This window comes from Periplaneta americana, chromosome 5, assembly GCF_040183065.1.
Source record: "Periplaneta americana isolate PAMFEO1 chromosome 5, P.americana_PAMFEO1_priV1, whole genome shotgun sequence".
NCBI lineage: Eukaryota > Metazoa > Arthropoda > Insecta > Blattodea > Blattidae > Periplaneta > Periplaneta americana.
Window position 1 is genome coordinate 193525482 of NC_091121.1, and position 13261 is coordinate 193538742.

General features: G+C 36.0%; 1 protein-coding gene across 6 annotated transcripts in view; it reads left to right on the top strand.

Moving 5' to 3' along the window:
• LOC138700385 (uncharacterized) overlaps positions 1–13261 on the top strand; it is a 690392-nt gene that overhangs the window by 539164 nt on the left and 137967 nt on the right. For all 6 annotated transcript variants that reach the window (XM_069826983.1, XM_069826984.1, XM_069826979.1 and 3 more), the window contains exon 2: positions 2313–2374. In XM_069826983.1, the coding sequence (XP_069683084.1) occupies positions 2313–2374 (62 nt within the window). The remainder of the gene's footprint in view (positions 1–2312; positions 2375–13261) is intronic.

The following is a 13261-nucleotide window of genomic DNA, read 5'->3' on the forward strand; positions in this document are numbered from 1 at the left end:
GAACGTCTCGGTGCCTCTTAATTACAGTGAAGGAAGGTTTGAGAGCCCTACTTCCTGCAGTAAAGAAAACTTGCATATTTAAATTTTAGTTAAGTGACGTATCCTCTTACTTTGACCTTCATTTAAGCACCTCGTGTTGCACATCATGAATTATCGGTGCGTAGTCTATCGCTATTTGAAGAAAAAAAATAATCGTTAATGATATTTTTAACATATCGAGCAATAAGATTTTTAATATAGTAGGATTTACAGCAGTAACATTTTGGAAATATTCAACATTTTTTTTTTCTGCATTACTGTATCTTCTACTTACTTACTTACTTACTGGCTTTTAAGGAACCCGGAGGTTCATTGCCGCCCTCGCATAAGCCCGCCATTGGTCCCTATCCTAAGCAAGATTAATCCATTCTCTATCATCATACCCCACCTTCCTCAAATCCATTTTAATATTATCTTCCCATCTACGTCTCGGCCTCCCCAAAGATCTTTTTCCCTCCGGCCTTCCAACTAACACTCTATATGCATTTCTGGATTCGCCCATACGTGCTGCATGCCCTGCCCATCTCAAACGTCTGGATTTAATGTTCCTAATTATGTCAGGTGAAGAAACTGTATCTTCTACATTAATTAAAATTGGTATGTGTAAATTATTGTCCTTCTACTATATGAAAAAAATATTTTTACGAATTAAAAAAAGTTATTTACATTTTTTTTTTTTTTTTTTTCAAAATTCATTTCACTGTGCAGTGATGAAGCGTTTTCCACATGACTCAAAAACTATCCAACATTCTATGATGAAATTTTTTGTGTGTATTTATGCATGTCATATCTACAGTATGATGCAAGATCACTTCTCTATCTTTGATAGTTTGTCTGATAAAAAATAAATTAATTTAAAAATATGGTCGAATATCATTATTTTCTTCTAACACAAAATAAAAAAAAATTATCATTTATTAAGGAATGTAGTTGAAAGAGCATGCTATTGTAAACATGAGTTTCAGCAATAAAATAAAAAGAAGAGAACATGAATCAATCTTCTTAATGTATCCAGCTGTTTGCTGACATCATAAAGTCCACTATAGTCCACTGTAGTCTATTCAGTTGTTGTTTTCACGAGAAATGAGATCGGTGTTTATTATAGATGCCTGTTGCTAGCAGCCAGTGTTGGGGTGTAGTCAATATATACTGCAGGGCTGTGTCTTCTGCAACTGATACTGATGATTTTAATTTACTTCTTTTGTGGTTTATGGATGGACAGTACAGAAGAATGTGTTCCAGATCTTCATCATGATTATTACACCACAGACAAGTAGGATTATCAGAAATGTGAAATCGGTGTAGGTACAATTGAGTGACAATGTGACCTGTTCTGGCTCTTGTTAAAAATGTTTGAACATGTCTGGGCAAGTTTTGTACATTTCCAGGTTATTTGGTTTCTTTTGTACAGACTGTAAAATGTTTCCTTTGTCAGAAGAGAGCCAATTGTTGATCCATAGGTTTGTAAAATGAGACTTTACTGAAGCAAAAGCATTGGATAGAGATATCACTTGAAGAGGTATATATATGTTGCCTGTAAGAGAACATGAAGAAATTAACAAGTTTATGAGTTATGAGGGAAACGCTTCATCACTGCACAGTGAACTGCCAACATTTTGAATTGGGGGGAGGGGGAACAGTATGTAAATAATTTCTTTTTTTAAATCGTAAAAATGTTTTTTTCATATAGCATAAAGACATTGTTTTAAACATACCAATTTTCATTATTGTACAAGATACAGTAATGGAGGAAAAAAAATGTTGAATATTTCCAAAACTTTTACTGCTGTAAGCAATACCTAACCCCTTAATACGAGTAGAAAAAGGAATTGCTATTACTGTAAAATACATTCTCCAGCATTGTGTGTTCAGTGCTTGAAGCACTAGAATGAGGAGTGCTCTTTATGCCGTTGCACCGGGTGCGTGAGAAACCAGTTTCGGTGTGAAAATGTAGGTCTTTTCCATTATTTTCCGTCTCAAAGTTGCAGAGACCTGATGTGTGATAACAAAAGTAGATCTTTCGAACGGAAGTTGTCTGTGCCAGTCCCTTCAACAATGGTTTCAGTGGAGCGAGGTCGTAGCACTCATTTTTATGCACCCAGTCTGCCCTCTTCCCGAGTCTATATTCTCTTTTTTATTGTCAACGTATTTCTAGTTGCTTACGTATTATTTGAACAGGTTATATTGTGATTGTTTTGTCAATGTCAGCCTTGCTTTTGTTGAAGCCTTTTTAAACCTGTTTCTAATGTTTATTTTTCTGCTTGTCATTTCAGATGAACGAGACGCGATTCAAAAGAAAACTTTTACCAAATGGGTCAACAAACACTTGAAAAAGGTAAACCATCAAACTCTTTCTTTAATTGTAGTGCAACGTTAACAGGCAACAGCGTGACTGATATTTTACAGCGATTAATCTGCCAGAACACGTGAAAAGTCTGAACGGGGTTAACTGATCTGTCCAGACCTCTAGAAGCTTACTACAGAAAGATGTATTTAGTTCAGGTTTTGTCACTTTGATAGTTAGTGTTAAAAGTGTACTCGAAAATTACATTTAGACGTACATAGAAACGAATGCAGAAGCATAATCGTGAGATGGCTTAGCTCCGGTATTATAAATACGGTTAATATAAAGATTAAGTTAAACCTGAGTTAAACCTAACCGAGAATTTACCTCAACGCATCGTGTTACGGATTCCCAGTTCAGTTAAACTGTAGTGAAATCACCGCCTGCTTGAATACATCTGATGGCTGCTTATACCAAATACCTTACTATAATAATACCGGACAGCTAGCAATTTTACGTGCGAACGACGCTGGTGCTGCTACCTAGGCGGCCGGTGTGGTGATACTCGTGAAACAAGCTGTAATCAACTGCAATGTATATTGTTGCTGGGCTAGTTAACCCTTTCTAACCCAAATTAAATTTACAAGCAATCCATGTTGAAACAAATAGCTGTATTAGGACCAAGTTGGGGAGTGGCAACATTTGAAACAAAACTGTATTGATGAAAATGTATTGAAATAGAAGTTATCCAGCAAAATTTACCTTCATATGTAACACACAAGTATATAAATGCTATAAAATTCATTATTGCCATATGGTATCTATAGGTAAGAAAGGGTTAATAGTTTAATTAGTGCTGTGTTAAAATGTCAGGATGTATATGTGCTGTTTATAATTGCTACAAATTTACAGCATTACAGATTGCTCCAAATCGTATTTTCGATTTCCGAAGGATCATAAAACTTAAGTCAACATTCTTTAGTAGGCCTAACTCCATCGTCTTTGTGTTGATAGAAAAATACAAATTAACTTTTTTATTTAGACCTAATAAATGAATAGAAGTTAAAATGTATTGGAAATTTTAAGGTTTTATCAAATTAAGTTTTATTGTTGTCCACATTCCTTTACTAATTATTGCGAGCATCAGATTAATAATAATCCGTGGCGCTACAGCCCATGAATAGCTTAGACCGACCAGCCGGCTGCTGGCCTCACACCCACATGCCGAAGCAGAGGTGGACGATCATCTAACCAGAATGGAGGCATCGTGTGGTTAGCACGATGTTCCCCCCAGCCGTTATAGCTGGTATTCGCAACCGGATTTCGCTACCTATCGCAGCTCCCCAAGTGCATCACGATGCTGGGTGGGCACCGGTCCCATACACTGGTCGAGATTTCATGAGAAAATTTCTTCCCCCATGAGGACTCGAACCAGCGCGCATTCCGTAACGCGAGTCCTAGGCAAGATGATGCTTACTATCAATTTTATCTTTGCAGTTGTCAGCAATGCGTATATAAAGCATTATTGTAAATTAATTCCTAATATCAGAATTGATTTTGTCTCACTAAAGCAAAGAGAAAGTATGTAACAATTAATTACGGAAAGTAATATGACGTATACAATATTTCTCATAATAGGGCCTATGCAGCTTTGATATAAGACAATTTTACGTGAAATACTATTCAACATTTGTTAAGTGTTTCATATATTATTCCATATTAGTAACTCACGTTTCAAACAATAGTACGAATCCCGCTATGTTAATAGCCTATTTGTATATGTGGACGTAATTCCATCCCGCTCCGCTAGATGTCAGGTGAGTGATATTTCGCACTTACGCCAATGCTGCTAGTATACAACTGTCCGGTATTATTATAGTAAGATATTTGCTTATACTGTCTGCCTATAAGACTATTCTAACAATGCTTTCCCTGAAATAGTAGGTGGCAGCACCAGTCAGTTTTTTTTAAGAACAAAAATAATAATTTAACCTTACAAGTTCCATAAAGTGTTCTACTAGTAGTTAATTTGCAACTTTAACTTGAAAACTGTTTTTAATTCTGTCACATAGCACCTTTTGTAACTGAATAACTCATTGAATAGAAAAAAAATTGTCGCTAGATGACAGCTCCTAACAGTCATTGAAGTCGCTTGTGGATTCAAGGCATACTAATATGTAGGTCATGTTGCATGTTTGAGTGTTGAATGAACAGGCAATATAAGCAGCCATCGGATGCATGGAGACGTTTCTAGCAGGCGGTGAATGAAATATGATTGGTATTACTGCTAGGAAAGAAAAGAAGCCCTTCACTGCTGTTTGATTATATTATTGCTCTTAAAATGGAATTCAATCAGTGGCTTTCCCAAAACACGCTAGGAAATGTTTCATATAAAACATTTTTATCTCACGATGAAAGAGTAATGGAACGGAGAAAAATTCTCTCCGGCACCGAGATTTGAACTCGGGGTTTCAGCTCTACGTGCTGATGCTTTATCCACTAAGCCACACCGATACCCATCCCGGTGTCGGACAGAATCGTCTCAGTTTAAGTTCCAGCTCTTGGGTTCCCTGTAGTGGCCGCCCTCTGCACTACGTCATAGATGTCTATGAACGTAGGACTGAAGTCCACACATGTACTGAGGTGCACTCGTTATGAGTGACTAGTTGGCCGGGATCCGACGGAATAAGCACCGTCTTAAATCACGAAGTGATTTAAGCATTTCATATATATTTTAATGTACCGAAGTACATATGATATTTCCATGCAGATATTCTGCGTCATCATACGATGAAAGAGTAATGGAACGGAGAAAAATTCTCTCCGGCACCGAGATTTGAACCCGGGTTTTCAGCTCTACGTGCTGATGCTTTATCCACTAAGCCACACCGATACCCATCCCGGTGTCGGACAGAATCGTCTCAGTTTAAGTTCCAGCTCTTGGGTTCCCTCTAGTGGCCGCCCTCTGCACTACGTCATAGATGTCTATGAACGTAGGACTGAAGTCCACACATGTGCTGAGGTGCACTCGTTATGAGCGACTAGTTGGCCGGGATCCGACGGAATAAGCGCCGTCTTAAATCACGAAGTGATTTACGCATATCATATATATTTTAATGTACCGAAGTACATATGATATTTCCATGCAGATATTCTGCGTCATCATACGATGAAAGAGTAATGGAACGGAGAAAAATTCTCTCCGGAACTTAAACTGAGACACCGACACCGGGATGGGTATCCGGTGTGGCTTAGTGGATAAAGCATCAGCACGTAGAGCTGAAAACCCGGGTTCAAATCCCGGTGCCGGAGAGAAATTTTCTCTTTCATCGTATGATGACGCAGAATATCTGCATGGAAATATCATATGTACTTCGGTACATTAAAATATATTAAACAATATTTTTTATCTCGAAAAGGAAGCAAAAATAAGCAAAATTACATTAAAGTTTTTTGTTTGAAATATTGCGGAGAATAATCCCCTGGAATTAATGACATTACTTACGTTTCAGTCTGTATTGAAATACTTATAAATTAAATATTTTCCAATTATATTTGTCTCTCTTGATTGTCAGAAATAAGTGAAAGTTTAATAAAGAAAAAAAGACAAATTCATTTGTACGCATCAGTAGACAGACACTTCAGAAGCGGGCTGGCTCCATTTGTCTCTAATGAACGATGGTAGAAAACATGACTGTGCGAATTTAATGTTTGCAGGCTGAGCCGTGGCACGTCTGTCATGATAATTAGTCGCAATAATTAGTGCAGACAGGCTTCTGCAAGTAAGGCAAATATGGAATAGAGAAGTAACCTTATTCTAATGACGTGCTGTGACATCATTAAGTAAACTATGTGAGCGATCGTTAAACAGTGAAGCCTTGGACCGTTTTCTGTTATCTGCATTTCTTGTTATGCATGGTGACGGTATATTGACGTTGAGTTACAAATACAGAAATATAATATTACGGTTTGCAACTTCATCCCACAAACGATATTTTGTTAGCAATAAGATTTCTTATGGATTGTTAGATTAGGGCTCAGAAATTGATGAAATATCATTTTTTTTCTGAGACATCACAGACACTGCAGGTTGCAGTACAAACTCGTTTCACTTCAGCAGGAACTAATATAGCTTATTTTGCATTTTTCGGTCATTTATTATATATCGGTCATTTTTTAGGAAATGTTCTACTTTTTGTTTGCATTTTCTCCTTTTCTGCTTATGAACGGACATTTTTTTACGGTGTGTAGTAGCCTATATTCTAGAACCTACAGCAAGTTGCTTAAGCAATTCGATTAAGTCTTGCAGAAATTTTCGTTATGGTTGACTCCGTGTGTTACGTGCCTCCCCCATTGAATGAAACAACAAATACTGCAGCCACAGTGCCTGTAGTCATCATATTGTATCCCAGAAGTGAAGACGTAAAAATGTCGAAAGCAAAGCAAAGTAGATAGTTTTTTGCAATAGTTAGTGACTGAGTTCGGTACAAAGTGTTTTCCACAGATGGAAGTATAGGGGAGACTGTTGTACCTTTAGCATAGTGTACCTTTGAACATTTTTTGTTTTTTAATTTTGCTGCTATCTAGAGGACTCAAACTGAAGTAGATTGTAGAGAAAGCCGCTAAGTAGCTCTGGTTGTAGTTTCAGTTTGATTTACTGCAAAGTGTGAGTTCCGTGGACAAAAGAAATTTTTTAGTACCAAAAGTAAACATTTGGTTTATTAATATATGTTTTCTAACACAAAACTGGATTGTATTTGTCATTATGAATCAAGTACAGTGTGTTCCCTATCATCTGGTGAGTAATAACATATTTTAATTTCCACAATTTATTCGAATCTCTAGTTTTGGGAGCCATATTTGTTTAAAAGTGCATCCTCTTGTACCTTTGAACACAAAACATCTTGTACCATGGAACATGTTACAAAGTACACGATACTATCGGTTTTTGTTTTTGTTTTATTTTAAGATCGTGTCACGATATAAGTCTGGAATTAAGAGGTCCCTAATTGATCAGGATGTCTTGAAGAAAGCTGTTGACGCAGTTATTGCTCCTCCAGGAAATAAAATCTCAATCAGAGAAGCCTGCTCTGGTTTATGATGGCAAATACATTTTAAATATGATTGTCAGTTTTTACAGTTATATTCCCACGTATATTTCATGTGTTCCGAGGTACCAGAGAATATGTTCCAAGGTACATGAACCTGTTGTACCTTTGAACACATTACATATCCCTTCATTTTATTTTTTCCATCCTTAATAGATCCGTAAAACAGGAAAATACATACAGGAAGTTGTAAAGGAATCTTCAACGATTAATTCAAGCATTTTTAATTTAAAAAATTTCACTTCCCAAAATTAAAAAAGATAAAATATGAAAAGTGTTTAAAGGTACAACAGTCTCCCCTACTATTTTGTTTGTATTTTACTATTAAAATCGTGGTCATTTTTTCTTAATTTTATGTCATATTTTCAGAAATTTAAGGTCATTTTGTAGGTCATTTTTCTGTGATTTCTTTTAGTTATCTTATTATTTTGTCTCTGTTTTTTAACTTTAAATTTTGTTGCTCGGTTACTCACATCACATAGCGTTTATGAACGATAAAGTTCAGAGATTTACCTGGATCTAAATGCGAAGTAACAACGTATAATTCTTCATATATTACGTAGCTGGAAGGTATGATCTATAATAGAGATTACGACCCGATTTGCCTCAGGGGATGTACGTCCGTTTTAATCGTCGTCCAATTTTCGAAGTGGATTCATTACAATCACGCAATCTCCGTGTTATCTAAGTAGTGCAATCCAGATGGTCGGTAAGAGAGTTATTTATGTAGGCGTAATGGGCAATAACTTAGCAGTAAACGTTACCCGTAACATCGGTTATGTAAGGTTAGACCACACGCAAATGGAATGTGTTTGGTGAACATTTTCTGCAAGAAAATGCAAGATATTCTTACATATATGGAATAATAAGCTATATGAACTCATAACTTGGTACCATATTGCTTTACAAGCCAACAGAATTACATGTGTTGAGTGCGTTCTTGGAACAAATCTTGGCGGGAGTGAACTACACGTCAAAAAAATGACTTTCATACTCCATCGGCAAGTCTATCGTGCTATCAAAAAGGAGTGCGTTATATAGCAGTAAAAATTTTTAATAGCCTCCCTATCGATATAAAAAATGAAACTCAAAACATAAAATTATTTAGGGCCAAATTAAAGAAGTACCTAATTTCTCACGCCTTCCATTCTGTAGGTGAATACATGACATTCAATAACACTTCATGAAATTGATACTAAAACTTTGTGTTGTACTAGTAGACTATATTGTAAATCTCGTCGGTATATATTTCATCTAGACTGTGACTATAAATTAAGACTTTATAATAGTATTAAGTTTTTTGACTTGTTCCATATTCTAGCTGTAAGCAATGTATGAATACCATGGAATGTTAATAAATACAATACAATACACAAGCTAAATGTTTTCAGTATCTTGAGAGGAGATTTTTGTGTTCTGTGCCAGTATTAAGACGGCCAGGTAGTGTGAACCGTAGTCAGGCTGACTTTTCGTAAATTAATCATATCTCGTCGATTCCTGTGTGGATTTTCATGAAATTTTTACACGTTATTCTAAGAATATGAAAATTAAGCACGCAAATTGTGATTTATACTGGCTATAAGAGACTTAAAAAGCAATATGAAAAATGAAATTTAGAAAATTGACCACATTAATGCCATTTTCTCAGAAACTACCGAAGGTTCCGTATCAACATTTTTTACATCTTCTATAGCTCTTACCTCTACCCAGGGTTTAAGCTGGAAAATAATTGTCGCAAAAATACACAAATGAAAAATTATATTTGTGTAAATTGCGAAATACTTGTGCAATATTATAAATAACTGTGCAGAAAGGTAAAATTAATAAAGTATGCAGAAACAAAAAGTTGGGTAATCTTTTTCTCTGCGTTTTATTACTTTCAATCCATCTTATCACACTCTAGATAGGCCTATACTTATGTAAGTAAATCATTAGACTTAGGTATGTATAGAATCAATTACTGCTGAATTTACATAACATTAAAATACGTTATTTTATGGGCACTATAATCGTTGAAATTCTGTACTAGTAGGCCCTTCAAGATTTATTGTTAGTAAAAAGTCCCTTGCGCCACAATTTACATTATTTTTAATTGATATTCACTTATATGAATCCTTATATACATGGGATCAAAAATTATTATAGGGTTTTGCTGTAAAATTAATCAGTAAATTACTAGAAGTTTTTATTATAAAATGAAAAAAAAAAATTAAATATTAATAATCACAAAAAATCCTAGTAATTTACTGATTCACTGTACAGAAAACCCTAATAATAGCCTAATGTTTGTTTCAATGTATATAAAGATTCATACAAATAAATGAATATGAGTTTAAAATAATGTAAATTGTGGGTCAAGGAACTTCTTATATAAAGCAATACAATATTTCAGTTAAAATATTTAAGTAAAACGCAAACTATGTATCACAGCGGGATGAAATTTTGTACATGTGTTATTATTAGAAAGATACAACACTGATAAAAGTTTTGTGAATTTAGCTTTTTAAAAACATTGAAGTTACTAATTTCAGTATAGAGTCTCCTTAATGTAAAATAATACTCTATACAGCGTTTCTCAAACTGTGGTCCTAGAGGTCTGTCCTTGTGGTCCTCGAAAAAAGACAGAAGAAAAAATAAAATTCCAACGAACTGCGTATCGCACTATAGCTGAAAATATCAGAGTTTGGAAATGACACATAGCAAACGGATTTAACTTTTTCTCCCAGTACTGATATTTTATGGAATTTATTACCCTACCCTTCTACCGACTTCCCACTCTACTCTCAGTAACAAAAGAGGGATTTAAAGCACTATAAACGTAGTATTTCTCGTCATCTTTTCCCTGCACATCTGGCGCCGCGCCTGTAACCCAGCCGGGGACCACCCTAATTTATAACGGAGGACCAAAGTACCGAATCTTAATTCTGTTTTAAAATATAAGTATACTGATGTTAAAATATGCTACAAAAATGATCAGTTTGCTTTCGAAGGGAACAAGAGTAAGGTGGTCCGCGGAACTGTTCTAACTTTAAAAAGTGATATCCACTTCAGAAAAGTTTGAGAAACGCTGCTCTATAGGTATGTTACATGGGACGAGCAGTGACAAAACCGGACGCCGATGGCAGAATGCACTTTTCGTGGAATCTCCCTGTAGAGCCTCAGAATAAATTACTGTATCACAAGTTTACGGGCCCTGTGAAATGTTTCAGATTTAGAATGCCTGTCATTCAGAAACCCAGCTGGTGTCACGGATGGAGGAGCATTGAGGGAAGCTCTGTCCGGCAGGCAAGGTTCCAAATTCAACACCAAGGAACATTCCCATGAGCAGTTTAATGCGCATTCATTAAATTTCCCCATCTCCGTAATAAATCCGCTGTTATGTTGTAAGGCCGCCATTATGCCGCACAGGATGACTGACTTTGACAGACTCAAATTATGAAATGTCTGGTGTAATCGTACCGTTCCTCGTAATTATCACTAATGGCCAAGATACGTGAGTTTTAAAGACTCTGAAGTACGACGTCTCATCCGCAGCACTTAATGTTTTGGGGCACTGGTCCATGGGCGTATCAATCTCTAAGTCTACAGCTCCAAACCGAGTAAAGGCTGTAATTTATTATTCGGACATCCCTACTTACTAGACACACTGCTCCGGCAAGTTCTTTCCATATTGGTCTTAGAAGGGAAGAGAAGAATTTTACGTAATTTCCTGGAACCGAAGTTCGTTTGGAAAACGTCTGTCTTAGCATAAAAGGGGGTCTTAGGTTGTTCAGGTTATTCGAAAGCTTACAAATTAGTTTTCGCGTCATTGCACCCCGTTATACGAAATGAAACTGACCAATCAGCAATCAGAATTTGAGTCTTCAGTTCAGTATCTGTTCTTTGTATATTAATTGCACCTAAAATGCAACATTTAGAATTATTGTTAATGTTATACAGGGCTATTCAAAAAGAAGGAGCAGATTTCAGATATTTATTTCTTCCAAACTACAAAAGGTAGAAACACAATTCCAACGCTCCTGGCCAAAAGAAACTTTAAATTTTGAACAATCCGGGTAGAAGTTCCAATCACGGCCGCATTGGCGCTGTTGCTTGTCATGCGCGGCCGCATTGGCGCTGTTGATTGTCTGTAGTAAAATGGCGACACAACATGAAAAAGCATTTTGTGTGCTGCAATTAGCAAAAGTCCATTATTGAAGATATTTTCTCAACTTGAAGATGATTCAGATGACTTCATCTTCATGTAAGATGGTGCGCGCCTCATTTCTCTAACCACGTCCGACGTTACCTGAATGACACCATTCCAGGACGTTGGATTGGAAGAGGAGGAGGAGGAGAAGATCAACTTCATCGCCTCCCAGGTCTCCAGACCTCACTCCTTGTGATTTTTATCTGTGGGGGTTACATAAAAACCGTGTTTTTACCCCTCTATGCCTGACACTCTTGAAAGTCTGCGACATCGAATTGTTGAAGCTGTGAATTCGATAACTAGAGACCAGCTGATTCGTGTGTGGCAAGAAATGAGCCACCGTTTTGATATTTGTCGTGTAACACATGGTGCTCATATTGAATGCATACAACATTGAATCTTTCTCTGTCCAGGAACGTTGGAACGTTAGAATTGTGTTTCTATCTTTTGTAGTTTGGAAGAAGTCGAAGTTTTAAATCTGCTCCTTCTTTTTTGAATAGCCCTGTATAAACTCCTAAAAGTCCTAAATTGGATTTTATAAAGTCCTAAGTCTCTTTCTTTTTTTTAGCACATAGAAATCCGTTGCCTAGTCATAAGTAGGGACCGGATTTTTAGGTTCTTAAAAAAGCCATTTTAGGGTTTTGGAATAGGTGAAATAGGTTTTTTTTTAGGTTTTATGTCCAGCCTGTGAAAGGGGCCGCAAAAACTGTCAGATTGTTAAAAATGTATGCTTACAGTTATTCTTAAAAAATAAATATATACTTATTAAGGCAACATAGACCATGAAACTGACCTTTCCAATAACCAAACTATTATTCCAGTGTACTTTGTAAATTTGTAGTGTTTTTTGTAACACAGTTTTACTCCTGGTTGAGTGTTAGAGAAGGCCGTATGGTCTTAACTCTGCCAGGTTAAATACATCATTATTATTATTATTATTATTATTATTATCAATATTTATAAGATTCGAAATTTTTGTTCCTTCCCCTTTAATATAATTTGTACTTTGAATAAATTATTGTAACAATTAACATTTTATGTGATATAATTTTCCTTGATATAACTACATAAATTTCAATTTTCAATAGATGAAAGGCACAATACACACACAACTTTTGATTTAGATTTGTTCGAACTTGACCAAGAATTGTTGTAAAAAGTAACAAACAAACAAAACAACATTATTTACTAATCCTATTCCTGGTTGCAATATATGACACCAAATACTTTCAAGAATCTCTACTGAAGTTTTTTTCTATTGTTTCTTAAAATACATTTGAAGGACAGAATGGTTCTTTTGACAGCACATGACGTCAAGGTGCAAATTTCATTGCTGCCACTGCAGCAGGTACCCACGGTAACTGACAATTGAAGCTTTCCCCCTGGAGAATGGAGCACATTTTTCATTTTTTCAAACCCTGGATTCCTCTGAAATACTTTCTTCAGTTTTAATGTGACGGCTTCACCCACGGGTCCTGGTACTTGTTTCTGTAGAAGCGAGTCAATGACACCAATTGCATCTTTCAGTTGTAGCGACGAAGATACCAAATACTCAGTATATTTTGGAAGGTCACTGAAATGTGCCTTGAGGAAAGCAAGATGTTGTCACTGCTATAGCGGTTTCAGAATAAGAAGGCATAT